Source organism: Gigantopelta aegis, chromosome 6, assembly GCF_016097555.1.
Source record: "Gigantopelta aegis isolate Gae_Host chromosome 6, Gae_host_genome, whole genome shotgun sequence".
Lineage (NCBI taxonomy): Eukaryota > Metazoa > Mollusca > Gastropoda > Neomphalida > Peltospiridae > Gigantopelta > Gigantopelta aegis.
In genome coordinates, this window is record NC_054704.1 from 15420821 (window position 1) to 15442053 (window position 21233).

Consider the following 21233-nt stretch of genomic DNA (forward strand, 5'->3'; position numbering starts at 1 on the left):
TACTTTTGTCACATCAATCAAATGGGTTTTTAACTCTTTAATTTATAAATAAATATGCATTTTCTGCTATCTTTATTATCAGACAAATCTTTATTTGTATGTACAATATTGAAATTAAGGATATAAAAGTTATGTAAATAAAAATAATATTAGACATTATTTCATGCTTATGTATATAGTGATTGCGGAATAAATAAAAATAAAATTGTACTTGTAGGTTTTATAAAATGTAGTGTTGGGAACTGGATGAAATGTTTTGGCGATCTTCAGTTTGCACAAATCATTAATGATTTATTAATTAATATTGATTAAAATGTATGCTGTGCTCTGAGGAACCTAAATCGGTTTGCTTCAAAAATATAGGACGTGCAGTTTGACTAGATTAAAAAGATATTTCTCGTAACTAAAGTGCCATAAGGAGAAGATGTAGTGGGCCCTAAAACCAATCCAGCAAGCTCTACAATAATGTACCACTGATAAAACACATTAAAGGAAATTTTATACTGGACACTTTCTGTATTATTATCATTGATGAATGTCATTTTATTCTGGCTCTTGCATTTTGTTTCGTTATTCACAAAGTGACAGTATTATTTAGACATAGTATAGTGATAAAGTAAAGTTACAAATGTTTTCACTAGGAACATTTCTGCGACTAATAGGATTCAAAATTCAAAAGAAAAACTGGACAAAAATTATTATTTCCTGGTGGGTTTTTTTTAAATATAAACGTTTAAAACTACTTTAAAAATATATATTAATTACATTATGGGAGACTGTCGGACACAAATTCTTTAAAGTTCTACTACAGTCCAATATGATTTTTTTTTTTTTTAAGTACAAAGCTCCTGGCTCAGTATTCATAAATATACTTAAGTTAATGTATGATACTTAACTACGTATTTAAAGTGCATAGATAAGTATCATACTTTAACTTAAGTATGTTTATGAATACGGAGCCTGGCCTGGTGCTCATAAAACTTTTAGTCTTCACTCAGACTCTGTTATGACAACGCCATACAAATTGTGTGTGACGTCATTAAAGATAGAGTCTGGACTCTTTTTTAAGTTTTACAAGCACGGGCCCAGGTCTCACATAAAAATTGGGCACTACATTTCATGTATATACTAAAAACTAAATAGTACATCTCATTCATGTATTGCCTAAATATACTGATTTTAGTCTTTGAATCAAGAGTAAGCTAAATGTAGCAATCAACATATTCACTACAGCATCAAGGACTACTGAACTGGAAAAAAGTACTTCTGTAAAATACTCTTTTGTGTTCCATTTTTGTAATTGTAATCAATTGGTTAAGTGGTTTTTGCAATCAATGCTGATCTCAATGATCAGATCATCACTAATAAAATGTACCAAATTCTCAGCACATGCTTTTATTAATTTTCTCATGAAAGCATGAGCTGATCTATTTGCATGAAAAAGAACTAGTTAAAATAGTTCAATATTACCAACTCTACAAACAAAATTATAATTGCTGGATTTTTTAAATTTCACACCATATTTGTTTTTTGTTGCATTCGATTTGTCCTTCAATCTCCTTAAATTATTCTGATATTAGTTTCAATTCACAATTTAATTTTTTTAAGATGCAATCAGGTCAAAAAAAATGTTTTGTGATTATATTGTTTTCTGTAGCTATGGGAAAACATTTTCTGTTTAATAAACTATGATGTAAAAAAAACCCACTGTGATTTATCAATTCAAATTTTAATTTGCAAACTGCTTCCAATTAACAATATGAAGGTGAAAATTTAAATGCTTATTGCGTGATTATAAGGACTTTATATTTTAAATGTTCATCTGTTACACAGGAGGTCATTAAAATTGTAAAGCATTTTTGTCATTAATTCCAGTTTGACGTTAGAATAAAAATTAAAATCTATTTTTATGTGAATACTGTCAATACTCACAGTTAAAGAACATTGTCTGCTCGTGTAGTTTAAAATTTAAATTTTTCAAAAACTTTTTTAATTCTAAAGTGACACCTAAAAGTCTGGTCTCCAACTAGTAGAGACCCATTAATAAAAGAATAATCAAATATTGAGGTTAGCAGGATAAAGTATTGAAGAAAATATCATATTAAACACCAGGAGCAGACAACATTCTTACCATGAGTGAATATTCGGTTGGAGATTTTCATTTATTTACTCACAAATGTGTATACAAACTGCAAAATAAATGAATTTTTTATTTTATTTCCAAAACAGTTTTCCTTTCTACATGAAGCCAAATTGGAATTACTGACAAAAATACTTGTAGTGTTTGATGTAACAACGTATAGCTGCTATCAATCATACAAAATTTTAAATTTCTTTTAATGTAACATCATACAATATTAAACATTAATTTTCATCTTCATACTGTAAAAATGAAAGCACACAATTAAAATATTCTTCAGCCTGCATTGCCACACCTGCTTTACATATCCACAAATGCTAAGTCATTTAACTATACCATCCTGCCAGTGTTGTGTAAAATAAAATCAAAATGAACATACCCTTCTGTCGATGGAATCATCTCAGCTACCAGGCGAGATTCTCCACTAAAAGGTCACATCCTACGCACAATAGTCCCACGAGTATTTTTTCTACTCAGTCCAAAATTGAGAAAACCGGATACTAGTCCATAATTTCACACATTACTTTAAGTCCCAAACTTTTTGTTTTGTTTTAATTATTGTCCTTTTATGCCCCTATTTACCCGAACTAGCAAAATTGTCCATTGCAGAAAAATTGGTGTAGAAATCACATTTTTATCTAATAAAATATCCAAACTTAGCCACAAATTAAGAAAGTTCACGGATATGGCTATTTGGATGGGTACATATACCTAGAACAGACTGAGCATTCACACAACCCATACTTAGTCCACATGGTAGGAGTGGTGTAATGCACAGACTTAGTCAGTCTCTATTACCAGTAAAGATCGTCTCTGCTATTGGGCGCTTGTTGCACACTGTATACTTTTTGGCCAGTAACTTTGGCCATATTTTCTCCATGCTTTTCTACAGATCAAGTAAACACTACACCTGATGCTTGCACACAACTTGAATCTTCAACTGGTTTTAGTTTTTTTGAGGTGGAATCAGTTCTTTCGAACCGGATTTAGTTGTAAGAAACTGGATTTTAAGTTGTTCCATGCACTGGAACTGCTTTCAAAATTAAGTCCCTGTAATAATCTAATAAGAGAAAAAATATTCATTAAAATTATGTTTAAAATTTTTCTTTTTTCCTTTCTTTTTTACGCTCAAATATGTATATAACCATTACACATTTGCCCCACCCAGACATCCTCTAAAATCTATCTTCTATATATATTTTTTCAAATCCATTTCTTGTTAATAAAAATTTCCAGAAACAGGCTTGAACTCAGAATCAAAACCATGACACAAGGTATGGAATCTGAGTGTGGTTTGAATTATTTCACCAGTGATCCACATGATCATAACAGCCGAGTCTATGTTACTCCTCGTCCAGAACAAGAAGTCAGCTCTGACACAATAAATCCTAACCTAGAAAACTCAAACGGTCTGCCAGTGCCACGTCGCTCTCTTGGCTTTACAGGACGAACTAGGTGGCGAGATTTCCGAGCTTTTCGTATAATTGCATCAATATCTTGCTTAGTATCTGGTGGAAAGAGTTTACACAATGTTTCACCACATCTCCCTTCAATTTCCTGAAAAAAGAAAATAGTGTGTTAATAATTATAAAATATTAGAAAAACCCACAACACATTTTGCAAATGGTTTTAAGTCATTTCCTTCCAAGTTAGAGTACAAAGTTTAAAAATAATCCTTGGAATATAAACATAAGAGTCAGCACACGGAAAAATCATACCAAAAAATATATACATATCCAACATTTGAAGTGGGTATAAAAAACAAGAGATTGCAATTACCATGGAATGGCCTAAATTTAAATTCTACTATTCATCCAGTCAATTTTTAAAACGATCAGTTTGTGATAAAATAAAAGAAAAAGAAAAGAAGTTTTCTTTTGACTTACCTGACCATCTCTGCCTATTTTAACGGGTTTGTATTCATTCCATGGATTGTGAAGGTGACCAGCCTTTGTGAAAGGCAGTTCACGTCTGAAACGAAACCAATGATTACAATAAAGAAAAATAAAACACCTCTTCTTCATTCTTGTAAAAGAAGCAAAAATAAGTTTAATTTAAACAATTGTTTTATTCAAATGGCAAGCAGGTAGTTGTGTCCAAGGCAGCCTCAACAACCTACAATAAACAAAGTACTCAGGATGAATAACAAGTTACACACAATAAGGAATTAAATTATTCCATTTACCTACCAGCAAGATTTCTTTATTAGTTATCTGAGCAAAAAAACATTTTTAATATTTGATAATGTAGGCAAAAACACATTCTAGGCTGTGTGTTATCAAAGTGTTAGTAACCACAAATTTATACCTGCAAACCCAGTCGAGTTTGAAGACCCCACTAAGAGCCCTGGCACTCATGCCTGGAGGAAGTACCCAACGTATCGGTGGATGGTCCTTTGTAGATTCATCACCAATTCGTGCAAAACCTGAAATATCATTGACAAATAGATTTCAAAGTTTGTACTTTTGTGTACATGAACAAGTATATATAACAACAACAAAAAAACTTTTAAAAATAAACTGATACACTAGCCATTATACAATTTGTCACATGGTAATTCTATCCATAGGAAAATGCAGACATGCACATATCATACAAGTTGATTTATAGATTATATATCCTTTTAAAAACTCCTATCCTATACATTATTCTTGTACAAAGCCAATCACAAAAAATAAACTGTCAATTCTATTACATTATAACATCTAATATACTTTACCAATTACGTATTCTTGTACGAAGCCAATCACAAAAAATAAACGGTCAATTCTATTACATTATAACATCTAACAAACATACTTTACTAATTACAATTCACAACTATTACTTTTGAATCTAAAACACTAATTTAAATGAAATCATATATATATATTGTTAATTCATACCTTGAAATTTGCCACTTTCCTTAACTGAGAAAATTAGAATTACATTGTTGCTCTCCTATAATAAAAAAAAATAATAATAAAAAAATAAAAATAAAAAAATATATATATATATTATATATATTATTTGAAGACAGCAATTTTGATGCAAGACATGTAATATTACATTATCTCAATAATTATGATCAAACGATACATAATTTTAGCATATATTCAATGTGTTTTGAAAGAAAACAAATTGCTGGGAGTTAAGTTTCACTTTCAGTGCATACTAGTCCCTACAACTTCAAAGAGGTCGATGAATATTTAAAACCCAATCATAAAAATTTCTCAAATAAGTTTATTTTTATAGTTTTCTATGTATTTTTAGACTATAAGAACTAGTAATCTTAGACTTACCCGGAATGCTTGGTTTAGCCTGGCCTCGTTTTGTGGAGGTGTGGACCAAACCCCTTTGGCTTTAGCAAGAGCTACATTTTCATGGTTGTTACTTTTGATCAGAAAGTAACGAGCATTCCGAAAGATGTATTTCAGTTTGGCATTGAAACCTGTTCCGAAAAAAGAAAAACAAAATTATTTTTTAAAATTATATTATATTACAAAACAAATATACATACATAATATTCGTCAGGAACTTTATGACTACGTCAATCATTTGATGAGTTTAGAAATATTTTCATGTAAACTGAAACAGACCCTAGTTTCAACTTGTGAAAATGGATACCAAGTTTGGTTCATTTACAAACCAGTAACACATTTAGATAAAGTTACAATAGAAAGAAAAGTCTGCAACATTAAAATGAGGAATTATCAGTAAAAAATAGATGGGAGCTCATATCCATAACTGTTATTTCTCCGAGGTACAAGCATTTTTTAAAAATTTAAAAAAGCATACCAGTATTGTGGTATTAGAAACAACAGGATGACAGAAACACCTGGGATGTACAGTAATGGATAATGTAAACAATAAAATGTAAGTAATATCTGATTTTAATTATCAAAAAAGGCTTCAATAGTAAAAACATTTGCAGTAGGGTCTATCACTTTAAATACAATATACAGTTTTATTACAATTATTCAATAACCAGTTGATTATATCTGAAAATTATAAAAACTGTATTGCAATCACTGTTCTACCAAAACAAACTATATGTTAAAGAGTTAAAACACTTGATGGCTATTCTACAATTAATTACATTGTGGAAGCAGGAGGAACAATAATTATATTTTATATTATATTATACTTTTCCTTTATAGATACATTATTTAAATAAAATTCTGGGCTTTTTTTTTTATGTTGTGACTATATAAAAAAAAACCTCATGTCATAGCTTCTCCATATAATCAATTCTGGAACATTGCCAATATAAACTTTTAAAAGTATAAACAAAACAAAGTCTCATTACGTCTTCTCTCTGTTTCACTATCGCTCTTATTTCCACTCTTGTTGCTCTTGAAGCTTTCGTTACTGATGTCACTCTTGTCGTCATCAATGTCGTCCTCATCTTCCTCACTTTTCTCACTGTCTTCCTCGCTCTTGTCCCACTCTATAGGCGAGATTTCTCTTCCATCTAAGCGTTTCTTCTTTCCTTTTTTCTTTTGCGATTCGCCATCTGCACCAACCTCACCATCTGCAACAGAGCCAAATATCAGTGTCCAATTTTTCGTACTCAATAAAAAATCATGTCACTCTCTCTAGCTTTAATAGCATCCATATCAAACACCTATAATGTCCGATATGAAATTAAAATACATTGTTTTGTTTAATGACACCGTTAGAGCACATTAATTTATTAATCATAGGCTACTGGATGTAACATTTAGTAATGTTGACATTTAGTCTTAGAGAAGAAACCCCCTATATTTTTCCACTAGTAGCAAGGGATCTTTTATATGCACTATCCCACAGACAGGATAGCATATATCACAGCCTTTGATATACCAGTTGTGGTGCACTGGCTGAAATGAGAAATAACTCAATGGGCCCACCGACAGTGATGGATCCTAGACACCCCATGCATAAACCAAGCACTTTTCCACTGCACTATGTCTCACACCGCACTTTTAAAATGACAGTTATTAAAAACATAATGGTTGTTTTTTCAGGTTGACATTTTAAGGTTTAGTTTCTATCATTTAATTGGCTAAAAAAAATTGGGATTGTAGTCAATCCTAAACAGCTGTAACTTTGGTCTGTCGCTGTACTAATACATCAGAATGATATTACTGTTAGTACAAGTGTAACAAAAAAAGACCCATAAGAGTCATGATAAAATGACATAAATCAAACACAATAATAGAGAAAGTTTACAAAATATAGTTTTATTATTATTGTGTTTTATCAATGTCGTGTGGTAAGGCTTGCTGGATTGGCGTCGGGCTCTTTTTATCTCCTGCTGGCACTTCCTTTGTTTTTACCTCAAAATTGTTCACAGCAATTAATCTGTGGTCTAGAACACATTAGCACAATGTCACCACTAAGATTCTTTAGAAAGTATAAAACCAGGAAAATAATTTCAAAATTAAGAGAAAAACAAATGATAAAAATAATAATAATAATAATTAAAAAAATTATACAGTATAATATTGATAGAGAAGAGCAAATTGACACAAATGCAAGCAAGAGCACAGTAAAATAAATTAACATATATGTACCGGTAGTATTAATCACACACAACCGTTTCCCAAAAATCTTACTTATCACTACATAAGCTACCCCAAAAAATCAAACTCATGTTTCCCGTAAATCATCTTCAATCACAAAACAAACATTGTTTCATACTTTCAATACTTCACAAGACCAAAATTAGCAGACTATTAAATACAGAGCTTTAGACTGCACAAATGTGATTAATGTTGAGCACCAAATATGCAACCTAAAATAATCATACCCAAATAAGTAGGCTACAAACATGTTGACCTCAAAATGTTAAGCTCTAATTAAAATAATTTAATGAATTTCCGAAAATTCACGAACTTTCAGCAGTTATACCAAGTTAAACCAAAACTTATACCAAGTTAGTACAACTGAACATGCAGATTTTTTTGAAGAATTGAATATGACAATTTTTGTCGTTCATAAACAGTACCACTTTACATATTGCATGAATGGTGTTGTGCATTAGCGCAGAGCCTTTCATACATAAATATGTAAAGCAACTGTCAGATCTCAACTTCAGTGAATGTAAAAAATTATCATGTTCAATTTTCATATTTCTAAGTGTGTAACTATTTTACCAATATAAAACACGGTACCATGAAATATCAAACAAAACCCCACTCTTCAGGAAATTAATATACAGAGTAAGAGGAATCTATCAGTACTGACTAACAAAATGACGGAATTTTCTTCTCTTTTTTTACATTAATACAAACAATTTTAAACATTTAATAACATTTACAGATTCAACATTAACAAATAACCTAGACACTTACGTTAATTTAAAATAAACATCGAGTGTCTACTAGGCCCAACAAATTTTCATGGGGATGTAATATATGAATATAACATTTTTGAAAGGGTAATAGAATAATATGAACTCTGTCAAAGTGTTAAAATTCATTCAAAAATGGGGAAATCCCCACAAAAGTCAACCGTATCTGTAACTCTACATGCAATATGCAAAAGTTCCCAGGTAAAATCTTGAGCCACTGCAACGAAAAATCCAGAGTTTAGGGGCCACAACTCTGTCAAATATAGAAAAATCCCCATGAAATACATGATTAAAGCAATATATAAAATTTCAGTTAATATCTTGATACTTTACTAAAACAAAGTCTGGAAAACAATATGCAGGACACATGATATCATTCGGACCAATCCAAGCATTTAAAACAAGAGTATTTATAGATTGGAATTATTATGTACTTCAAAGCAAATATGTTTAATTTAAGGACGACATTGTGTCAAATAATTTGAACTTAGCTCCTATGTGCTTGTATTGCTTATATGTCAACTTGATCTCCACTACCAACCTTTTAGCAATGCATCTAACATAAACTCCGAGTGGCGGTCACCCTGCCAAGCCTCCTGTTGGTCACCTGCCAAGACACCAATCAACAGTCAGGTCGGTTTTTGTACAGTGATGTTCTAATTATCTATTTATAACTCACGGTGAACTATATCCATATACTGTAAATCATGAAATTTATGCGAGCAAGTAATTAATGCGAAAAATGTGGCGAACACATCGACGCAATAATAACTTGACGCATTTTGTTTAGACTCATTCCCAATACAAAAAATGTGCAGGATTTTACTAATTTTACGATGTATTTTTCAAATTTTCTTACACTTCATATTACTGTATACATTTAAACTGTTTTGAACATTTGTAAAATTATAATCAATAAATTTTATTACTAAATATATTCCTGTAAAAATGAAACAGTAGAAAATTATATAACTGTAACCAACAATCCGTGCATATTTCTTCAAACCATTTGGCTTGATTCTATACATAGCATTTATATTTAGACTGGTCACAAGTTGTCACTGTTGCAATATATCGCATTTGTTAACGTCTATTCCTGTGCTGTGCAACAAGTGTATAAAATCAGTCTAAAACATTTGTTAGAATAATACGTCTGTGTTCGCGTGAAATATTGTGCCCTGTAATAGTGACCTGTTTACCTTTTATTCCTACTGGTGGATTAATTAGAAGCAATCACCACACAAAAGTGCGAGGCATACCCTTAACAATAAGGTGTAGTTATACTAATTACACTACTTTAAGTAGGCTAATTAGGGCTTCTTGGTCGACCCAACATGCGATTAGCTTCAGGTTATGTAGTAGCTGTGAAAACAACTACGGACTTCTTTTAACATGAAAGTAAAAGTTTGTTTTATTTAACGACGCCGCTAGAGCACATTGATTTTTTATCTTATCATCAGCTATTGGACGTCAAACATATGGTCATTCTGACACTGTTTTTAGAGGAAACCCGCTGTCGCCACATAGGCTACTCTTTTTACGACAGGCAGCAAGGGATCTTTTATTTGCGCTTCCCACAGGCAGGATAGCACAAACCATGGCCTTTGTTGAACCAGTTATGGATCACTGGTCGGTGCAAGTGGTTTACACCCTTGCGGAGCACTCACTCAGGGTTTGGAGTCGGTATTTCGATTAAAAATCCCATGCCTCGACTGGGATCCGAACCCAGTACCTACCAGCCTGTAGACCGATGGCCTGCCACGACGCCACCAAGGCCGGTTTTAACATGAAAGATGAAGCCCAAACAATATAATAACAACAGAACTGTTTTTTATGTGATGTGGACTTTTAACCGACGCATTAATAAAAATACGCATTTTTGTTCACTCATGTACAGACGCAATAATATCATGTGTTAATTACATGATTTACAGTATATAGCACATGTGATAAGAATTATCATATATTATTTTTTAAATTTGAAATTAAAAAATATATATATGTAGCTCCCACTCACCATCCAAGCAAACAACAAAAATATTTAATCATCAAAATAATATCAAATATTTTTAAAAGAAGACACTTAACTTATAAATATGGAAATAAGGAAATAATCCTACAAATGTTATCCTTTTTTTTTTATTCATAAAAGACAAAATGTTTTTGTGCTAGGTCTTATGGAATAATTGACACACCAAAATGTTGAGTATATCCGCTGTAGTAGGGTGTCAAACAAAGGTAACGGTCTTGTGGATCAGCACGTCTAAAAATATTCAGTTTTTTTTTTTTTTTTAATATGAACTGAACATTTTAAACCAGTGTTTTTCAGTTTTCAGTATGCAATCCAACGAAAAGCAATATAATTTTATACCTAATTCTCCATCGCTCTCTGTGAAGTTTGACTCATCTCCCCCGGTGCTGTCTGCCTCACTGCGTGTGTCGTAGTCCTGTGTGTCTCCATCAGTAGTCGTCTGCTTCACCTCCTCGTCCTCACCACCACTCAAACTCAGGTTGCACTTGACATCGCTGTCGGCTATGGTGTCCGTCACCATACTAGTTTCTTCTTCCAGCTGCAAGTCATCACAAACTACAACAAAGAAGCAAACAATGAAAATAAACAAGCATTCTGAGCGCACTGCTAAAGTAATACGTGTCCCCTACCAGACACTACAAATTTTTGATCTCCTAAATTAAAGGGCCATAACTGAAAAAAATTGGTAAATTGTCATTAAGGTTATACTCGATCTGTAACAGTACACAATACAGCTATATACACATTTTTTATCTCAATATCTTCAGGCATTGCATTTCTCTTAAGTTTAAGTTCAAGGGTCATAACTGTGAAAAATTGGTAAATTACCATGAAAGAAAAACTTGATCTGTAGCAGTAGAAAATTTCAGCTCAGTATCTTGAAGCATTGCAAACAAAAAGTCTGGAAAACAAATGTTCCTACCTCCTAAGTTCAAGGGCCATAACTGTCAAAAATGTAACAGTACAATAAGACACGACACAAAATATCAGCTCAATATATCATTCTGGTAAAAACATCCGGAAAACTATATATGTGGAACAAACGGATGGACAGACAAGACACATGGACATGAAACCTATAGAGGCACCCAACTGGACCTGAAGGGCACTAATAAATGATAAGTAACAGTTAAAAAAAAAAAGGTTTTAAAAATTGCAGAAAAAGGACTCATATAAAGCTATAAAGAAATAAAGCTCAGAAACATCTAGCCGATATAATAAATGGAGTAGACCATTCATTAGAGTAAAAATCATTCAGCATCCAACCTTTTTCCTCAGCTTCCTTCAACTTCTTTGCTTTTGACACTTTTTTGACTGGCTTAACCTTTTTTACTGTCTGCTTAGCAACTTTTACTGGTGGTTCTGAAAAAATGAAAGAGAAGATTCTAACAATCACCAAATACCAAACAAAATAATTCTGACAAGAAAATACTTCAAATAAACAAGAATATTTATCCTAAACATAAGTTACCAAATGCATTTTACCAGAATATTTAACATCTGACAAAAAGTTTGTTTTGTCATTGGCTATTGAAAGACAAACGTGATAATTGTAACTCAAGTCTCCTGAGCACATTTTCCTAAAGTAATATAAAATCTTTATTTCATATTCAAACAACCCTCTCCAAAATGTAAAGTAACCCTCCCTCAAAATCTACTGCAGGGAAATGTTAATTATCATATATGGTAAAAACAGTAATTCTATAATACCTGCAATGCTGTCAGTCTCTTCTGATGGTTCTGGTGCCTTTTTCTTAACGGCCACTCGCTTCTTTACAACAGTCTTTTTCTTGCTCACTGGCTTTGGTTTAACGTTGGCCTGTTCATAATCTGGTTCAACTGCAGCTGTTACTACTTCCTTCGTTACAGTATTTGCCTGTTTTGTTTGTTTTACTACCTTTCCTTTTGTTTTTACTATTGTTTTCCTTGTCTTGCCTGTCTTTTTTTCCTTAAGATGACCTGGAATTAAATTACTACTACTTTAATATAGAACTTTTTAATATATATATATATATATATATACATAATATTACTAGATGTGACATTTAACACACAAATTTAATGAGCTTATTTTTGTTGACCATTTCTGTTGGGGAAAATAAATGACATGGTACAGCATTAAGTATAGTATCTGAAACAAGACATTACTCTTTGCATTTTGACAATTTAGTGGTGCTTTAATAGGTTTAATATTTCCGGTCTTACTCAGGTGCAAGGTGTTTGTATTTGTCTCCTAACCATACCACTGATCACTAAATACTTACCATAGTAATAACATATTAGTGTCTCCACGAGTACTCGAGTATGGGCAGAGTCTAGCAAGCCTAGAGACCATTCACAGGATTAAGAGTACCCATCCACGGGAACTCTCTCATTTAATTATATTTTTACGTCACTTTGCTTGCTGCCAGTTATGTTATAGGGCTGAGGGAAAATAAAATTTGAATGTGTGGAATAATTTGTATTCCGATATAGAAAAGAAGAAAACTAATTGTTGGTATTCGTTTTAGTTAAATACCGACAGCATCACAAGTACAATGCAAAAGCACTAGATTTCAAAGCACCCTAGATTGACTATAATACACTGGACAATGTTTTGACATTAATTTCAGCAGTAACTAATTAGCGATATTTTACACAATAATTATATGATCATGTGCACAATACTGAACACATCAACTGGTTTCCAAATGCAATATGTGGCATGATTTGGCATACATGTTCCGCACTGGAATTAAGATGCATAATGCTATTTTACTTTATTCCTTAGTCTCATTATCATCTAGATTACGTGTTGGGTACCCAGGTCTGAGTCAAGGATTCCACCAGAACTATAAACATGATTTAATACTGATATCTTGGGATTCCATCTCATAATTTCACTTTTCTGACCCAAAATGTGGGATTCACGGAAGCACATAATCATGCTAAATTCGCTACCTGCTATCTAATGTTTAGAATTGTTTAACGATTTCTAAAATTTGTAAAACAAAATGATCTTTGATTAATGCAAGTATACCCTCTGGCTTTTCCTCAGTCACTTCGCCTGTAAATTCATCTTCACCTGTAGTGCCATCAAGTATGTCATCCAAAACATTCACAATTCCATCTGAAAAAGTAAGACCGTATTTAAATGCAATAAACATAAAAAGAGTTAGTCTATATAACTATAGTCTACTGTTTTTCAAGAGTAACGTGTGTCATAGGACTTCACCAACTCTTTATTCAATGAATCTGCGAAGCAGACGAGACTTTGACAATGACAGTGGTGTAAAACTGTTGTTTAAATATTACATGCCATTTAATATAGTGCGCACAGTGCAAAATGGCAGTCATCAGGGGTTCAAAAATCCCATCACCCGACGCCCGTGTCAAGTGGAATTTTTCATGCCGGGCAAGTAATTATGTTAACTGCATATGCCCGATGACAAGTGACTATATAATTAACACCTAAAACTTTTGTTTTGTTTTGTTACAAATCTCGGTAAAACCTTTGGAAAGAGTTCCGATCGTCCGAGCATTTACATAGCTCTAAGGAGAACTAACTCTAAATGCTGGAACGATCAGAACTCTTGCCAACGTGTTAACACCAAAACGGAAAACAATGTGTTAAAAAGTTCAATAACAACTTTAGAGTTATTCCCCTTTTACTATCGACTAAGATCGGTAATTTCCGCCACTGAACGTTTGACTGAATTCGTACAAGTAATCAGTTCGATGATCTTCAAACTTGGAAATAGTGTCCAATACACTTTACAGCTTATGTATAGGGGAATGTCCGAGTAACTCTCCATTCCTGAAAAATAATGGAGACGAGTCCCATTATTTTTCAGGAATGGAGAGTTACGAGGATATTCCTCTACTTAAAATACACAACTGAGTAATAATTTTATGTGAATATATGTTAGTATGGAAATTAACACTAATGATTTTAGTGGGTTAATTAAGTAGGGTTTCATCTCTCCATTACTGAAAAATAATGGAGCGTTGAGACAATACTGTGACTTCGCAAAATATACATGCCTTGTGAATGCAATCAAAATGTTTAATCCTTACAAAAACTGTCATATTCAAATTATATTAGATGTTAACGCGGTGGACTCTGGAATCTACTCTTTGCAAATGAACGGGGGTGTAAAGCACGTTTATAATTTCTGAGTTCACTTGAACAAAGCATAAATATTATGAACTGTGTTCTTATAAAGTTGCAAGATATTTTAGTTTAGATATCATAAACAGTGTAGCAAAAACATACTTAGATTTCATTAGCCCTACGCCATAATCATGATGGTGCAATTCTCTCTAAGCATACATGAATATATTAATTTTTTCTGCTTTATTAATAGTTTTTAACAAATAAATTATGCTCAATAAATTAAAAATACAAGGCTGCAATCGATGTACAACCCGTCCCCTTCTGATGTTTACCAAACATGCAGTTTTTAAAAACATAAACAGAGCTCATGTTTACTTTGAGCCCAGCCACGGCTGTTTGCGAGACTTTTCTCAGCTATAAACAGGGTAAAAACATCCCAGAGAAGTGTTTTGGGGCAGAGAATGTTAAAGGAAACATGACACGAGACCATATTATAGCTCATTTTAAAAGAAAAATGATATAAAAATAATATACAAATAACTTTATAACAATAAAATACGTGTAGTTAACTTAAAATGAAGAAATTACGCTCATCAGTATCAAAGTACGATTTATGCATATTTCTTCGTGAGCGTTCGGAAAAAAAGGGAAGTGACGTCAGAGCCGCTGTACTCTTCCATTGTTGTTAACTGTTTATATATGGAGTAAGGGGCTTACGATCTTTTCAGTCCAACAGTGCCGTACTGCGCGGCCTTTGGGTGTAAAAATAAACAGTTTAAACGATCGGGATTGTCTTTTTATGGTTTTCCAAAGGATTGTATCCGAAGAAAGACGCGTGTATTTTATCGCAAAAGAAAAGATTGGACACCAACACCGCATAGTACTTTGGTGTCGGCCTATTTACAGCCCGGAGCCCGAACGTTACCCGGAGACAAAAACAGTACTCGGTTGCGAATGCCGATGTGTACATTGTACATATTTGGCACAAAGATACACCTCAGCATGATGTATTTATATATGTTAAAACAAAAATGTAGAATTTTTTATTTATTTATTTTTTTGGAAAAAAACAGATTTTTCATGTTAGGACTGTAGGCCTACATAACAAAATCTGTATTCACCGTCCGAAGAAGGAAACGTCATTAAGTAATTAAATATGGCATATACCAACATGGGATTTGGCATGAGGATACATCTCAGTACGATGTATTTAAATATGTTTTTAAAAAACGTGTAGAAAACAATAATAATTTTAAATAATGTTTTTAATCTTCGGGCGGAATACGTCACAAAAACGTTCCTCATCGCCCGAAGCCCCAAAGCAACACGAAGTTCATACAAAATAAACCACTACTGTCGGTGTCGAAATAACTATTATGTTTCATCCACGGGCTGACTTGAGAATCGGAGTTTTGTTTTAGTTAATTGGTCCTTTGTTTCCGTGGCCTGCACATGTGATTCCTGATTGGCAGGTGTATATTTGCAGGGTATCGACCAGGTAAGTGATTATCACGGTCTAGACATACGTACAAAATACGTGCCAGTTTTTTTTAAGATCACAGGGTATTGTGGCGTAACCTGTCGCGACTATAGTACAATGTTAATGGACATTATCAGCCGCCCTGCTTCATTACTGTAAATAATGCTGTAAAACCCTTGATTAAGTAGACTTTCCCCATCTAAAATTACAAAACTGACCAATTACGTAGTACCAAAGAAAAGAAAATTATCACTTGGGTATCGTGAGTGGTCGTTTTTACTCTAACGCACCCTACCAATAGGCCTAATAATATGCTACTTTTTTTTATGAGAGAAAAATACTATAACCCCATTTCGTTCCATTGATGCAAATAGAAATATATTTAGTTTAAAAGTTGATTATACTCTCAAGTCATTTATGTTGTTTTACAAGCCAGGTTAATGAAAGTGAAGCGCCTTGTCGTAAATTAGAGCGTTTGTTTACACTGTGCATACAGATTTTATTATGTACAGCCCGAACATAAAAAATGCGATATTTTCTAAAAAAAAAAAAAAAAAAAAAAAAAATGTTTGTCCTACATTTATATTTTTTACATATTTAAATACATCATATCTTTATGCTAAATATGAACAGTATACACCTCGGCATTAGCATCAGAGTTTTGGTTTTGTCTCCGGGTTACTTTCGGGCTCCGGGCTGTAAATTGGTCGACCGGTCTGGTCTGGCACCATCAGTTTCTCCACCCTCCGACTCGCTATCCGTTTTGTCTTCAGTATCACTGTTGTAAGTAAATGTGTGTCTTTCTTCATTTACTAACAGCTCATATTGATACGGCAAAACGTTTTGCGAACGAACACTCATTGTTTTGGTTAGCTGTGCAAGTCTTAGATTCTTTATGAGTGGTACGGACTAATGCTTTTAAGTGTAAGGCTTCAGATCAAGCGACGCGTCTCTGACGTCACGGACCTCGTGATTGCCCTGCTCATTAAAGATCGGCAATTTCCGCTAAGAGCTCGTATCTGGGGTTCTTTTATGGAGATATTTTAAGTAATTTATTTTTGATAAAAAAAATTTTTAGGTGATTCAATTTATAATTAATTGTACATGGTTGGTGCCAAATATGGTTTACGTGACATGTTTCCTTTAAATAATATACTCACAATAATGACACATGGGCCAAAATCCATAAACATTTTTCAACCATAAAAGAATGGCTTACAAGTGGAAAGGGTTCTCACCACATCCACGGCCACTAATACATACATCGACACAATAATTATGTTGAGATGAACAAGTGGACACTACCAAACAAATAAAGTTTAAATCAACAAATGGACACTATTTAAAAAATAAAGTTTAAATCAACAAATAGAGAAGACAGTGGATACTACTGGACAGACATATACATTTAGTACTTCCTGAGTAAGTGTTGTAACCTACTGGCAAAATTCTTTATTTGTGCAATCAAACCAATTACTTTCAATATTATTACATTATTAAGCACTGTATTAAATTAAATAAGAGTAACACAATTAGTTACCTTAAGAAGTATGGGCAAGTGGAAAAATATATGAGGCAAGTGAATATCTGATTGGCACTTGCCCTGTGGCAAGTAATTTTTGTGAAAATGTTTGAACCCGAGTCATGTATACATTTCCCTATATATAAAAATATTTGGAATGTCTACTGGTCTTTTCCTCATTTATGCACTTTGTTTTGGGGAATGTTTTCATAATTCAACAAAAGGATTTTGACGTCAGGGTTTAGTCATATGCAGATTCCTTAAAAACAAGTCATAGCATCAACATCCCAAACTGTGTTTACCTAACAACAAAAAGAACCAAATACGACTTTTATAGAAATACTATTCTACATTTTTCAGCTACGATGTGACATAAAATAGATTGTAATCAGTTAACGTAAAAGATCACCAATTTGGCCATAAAAAAATTCCATTCTACGAATCTAGAAAACCAAAGTGAAACATCCTCCAGTAAACAGGAAAGAGTGTAACATTTCTGTGTTTAGGCGAAAATGCTTTTGCAAAAAGTATCGTACAGCGCAGATGTGTTTGTCATTTTCCATTTTTAAAGCCGCACATAATTTTGAAAGTTAGTATTCTGATGTCACCGGTAGATGTCGCTCGAAGCACAACAATGCCTACGTCATGACAAATTTCACAGACTTGAGGTGCGTTCATTTCACCTCTCCTGGACATGTTCCAATTGTTCTGTCCTGGTTGTATCCCTTCTCCAGATATCGTAAGACTTGGCAAAATTATTGGTTTTATGGGTTTGTAACGTTTTGTATTGAGACACTTACTTGTCTGAACTTTATCGTTACTGAAAATGTTCACGAACTGTGAAGAAAAATCTCACAAATGAACAACAACAAATCGGATGTTGATTGCGCGAACATTGCACGAGAAAACAAACTGAACCAAAATGATAATGGTCACGTGATATACCAACGTCTGTGAAATTGAAATGGAAATATCCCCTCTAAAAATAGATTGGACCTCGTTTGCTTAACGTTTATTTCTCGACAGCACGTCTTGTGAAAAAATGCATTTCGTGGTTTTACAAACATCAGGATTACCAAAAAGCACTTCAGGTGAATGGAAATGTGTATTCTAAATAATAAAATGTAAGTAAAGTGCAATTTTATTTGTGAAAAATGGGGTTTAATAGCAAAAAACAATGCGTAATGGTTAATAAATAGCCATAACTAGGGTGTGTCCCTTTAAGGCCACTACATGAAAAACTATGTTCTTAAAGTTCTATGTACTGTTGACAAACACTTTAATTTTTTTTAAAAGAAAAAATTCAGTTTTTCAAGTTTTACCAACACTCATCACTAACACTTGTTGTCAATACTGATAAGTATTACACGTTCATATCAGTTAATAGTTTGTAAAATATAATTTTTTATTGAATTGATTCTTATTAACACAATTGATACACAAAAAGCCACAAAAATGTAGCATACCTTTTGTCATTCAAATACATATCTGAAAACAAATTCTAACAACAGGGTTACAGGGGTCTTAAAAATGGGATCAAGCTAAAACAGCACCACTACCAAAATGGAACCATTTTCGTTGGCAAAAACGGAACCATTTTTTTCCACCTTTTCTTTGACATAAAAAGAAAGAAAAGAAAATAACAAAATAATACAAAAACACATAATATAAGAGTAGTATATACAGAGTACCTTCCATTCTATATGTAAAGTAATGTAAGCTTATAGTTTAATTGCTATAAATAAGAGATGATACCATTAGTTAATTGTTTAACATTTTCATACATTCATTTGATATTGAATCACAGTGTCCAAGGGATTTAGTTCAATGAGCTGCTTGCTCATGACAGAATTAAGTGAGACGCTAGGGCTATCACAAACACTTGCTGGTGGTTAATTAAATTTACTATGAAAACAATACAACAAAACTTAAAATAACAATACAACAACAACAAAGACAGACAAAATGTTTTTCCTTTTAAAATGTGTTGTCTTTATCAAATGTTGAATAATGTAAACAATGTTTTTTGCAAACATCTGTGGACGATTGTCTGCAAATTGCCAACATCTAGCTGCGATTACTTCTATCTGCCTTACATGGACATAAAAATAAAACAGTAACAAATGATTAATATATTAATATAGCTGTTTTACTGGGCATATCATCGCTCACTTGTAATGATTCTTGTTCTGTTTTAGCAATCCATTTTAAAAGACTTGGTAACGTTTCAGCCAATTCCAGGTTGTTTCGCCCTCAAACAACTTCGAACCCTGCATTATTTCGCTCGTAAGTAGACCTTGCTTTTTAAGGTGTGAAAAACAGTGCACGTTACACTCAACAAACGGCGCACATAAAATAGATGGGTATATTTATTTCCACTGTTTACAAAAGTCGCAACAATTGCAAAGCTCGGCGATCTATTTCGAGACGTAGACCACGTGATCGCTCACTGGGCGATTCCGCCTTGTGCAGCAGTTACAGGGGCCGTCTCATATCAAGCGAAGTTACAACATGGAAGAGTTGGCTAATGCCGTTTTGGATGAATTTGGATTTCATTACGTCATTAAACCAAAACAATTACACATTATTGATTCCATTTTGAATTTGAAGGATACATTTGGGGTGTTATCGACAGGATACGGCAAAAGTATGTGCTACATACTGCCTCCTCTTATGAGATGACCCCTGTAACTGCTGCACAAGGCGGAATCGCCCAGTCTCGAAATAGATCGCCGAGCTTTGCAATTGTTGCGACGGAGTGTCACGAAGCGTAGCTGAATGTGGGTGCTGTCGGGTTTCTTTCTGTAGTAAGTGTATTAGTGATTAACATGTGGATTTTTTTGTATCACTTAACTCGAAAATGATTGATGTAAAGGTATTTGACGTCAAACATAGGATTGTTGTGGTATTAGAGCGGGACTCGTTGCCTACCGTTTGGTAGTCAGGAATTGCCAAAAAAAGACATAGGTTGGTCTCTGACTGTAATGAGAGCGTGTTTATGTCTAAATGTCCGTCTAGCTCTCTTACAGTCAGAGTACTCGGGCTACTAACGGCACTGTTACCTGTATGTAAATAGATCGGTTTATGGGGTAACCTGGTTCATAGTTTTTCACGATACGTAGTTTAAAATAGCCTGTGACCTTTTAAATTAATTTAATTGGCCGCAATAGAAACATTGGTCAATACAACTAAATAAACATTCAAGTCACAACCTCCAAAGGAGCTCAAAACGGAGGTCCAATTTGGGGTCATCTAACGCGTAAGCCTAATGGAACAATTACCTCTTGAATCTGGAATTTCTGTGCTCATTATTTTGATAAACACTTGTAACTGGTACTAAAAACAAAGTATTAATGAAATATGAATACTTCAAAACAATCTAATTAAATTAAATGACTAAAATAAATGTTATTAACATTCTTTCTTGGCGAAAAACATGGCGGCTGTGTTGTAGATCACGTGATACGCGTGAAATTATAAAGGTAGAATCACAAAAGAACACGAAAACAAAAGCTAGCCATATACTTTTTGTTATATTTATTTAATTTATTTCTGTCACATATTTGTAGGCGGTTGTTTATTTATTTCGTAAATTACTATGCTACTAACAGAACAGACAACGCATAATGAATAAGTCTTTTCAGTTT

General features: G+C 33.2%; 1 protein-coding gene across 5 annotated transcripts in view; it reads right to left on the reverse strand.

Moving 5' to 3' along the window:
- LOC121376275 (YTH domain-containing protein 1-like) overlaps positions 1–21033 on the reverse strand; it is a 41861-nt gene extending 20828 nt beyond the window's left edge. For 4 of the 5 annotated variants that reach the window (XM_041504107.1, XM_041504106.1, XM_041504105.1 and 1 more), the window contains exons 1-12: positions 20868–21033; positions 13508–13597; positions 12199–12447; positions 11755–11850; positions 10828–11043; positions 8998–9063; positions 6429–6653; positions 5422–5570; positions 5026–5080; positions 4448–4565; positions 4027–4111; positions 3534–3697 (exon numbers count right to left, since the gene is read on the reverse strand). In XM_041504107.1, coding sequence (XP_041360041.1) covers positions 3534–3697; positions 4027–4111; positions 4448–4565; positions 5026–5080; positions 5422–5570; positions 6429–6653; positions 8998–9063; positions 10828–11043; positions 11755–11850; positions 12199–12447; positions 13508–13597; positions 20868–20895 — 1541 coding nt within the window. In that variant the 5' untranslated portion in view covers positions 20896–21033. The remainder of the gene's footprint in view (positions 1–3533; positions 3698–4026; positions 4112–4447; positions 4566–5025; positions 5081–5421; positions 5571–6428; positions 6654–8997; positions 9064–10827; positions 11044–11754; positions 11851–12198; positions 12448–13507; positions 13598–20867) is intronic. The other variant, XM_041504108.1, reaches the window with a different exon arrangement.
- Positions 21034–21233: the final 200 nt, after the last annotated feature.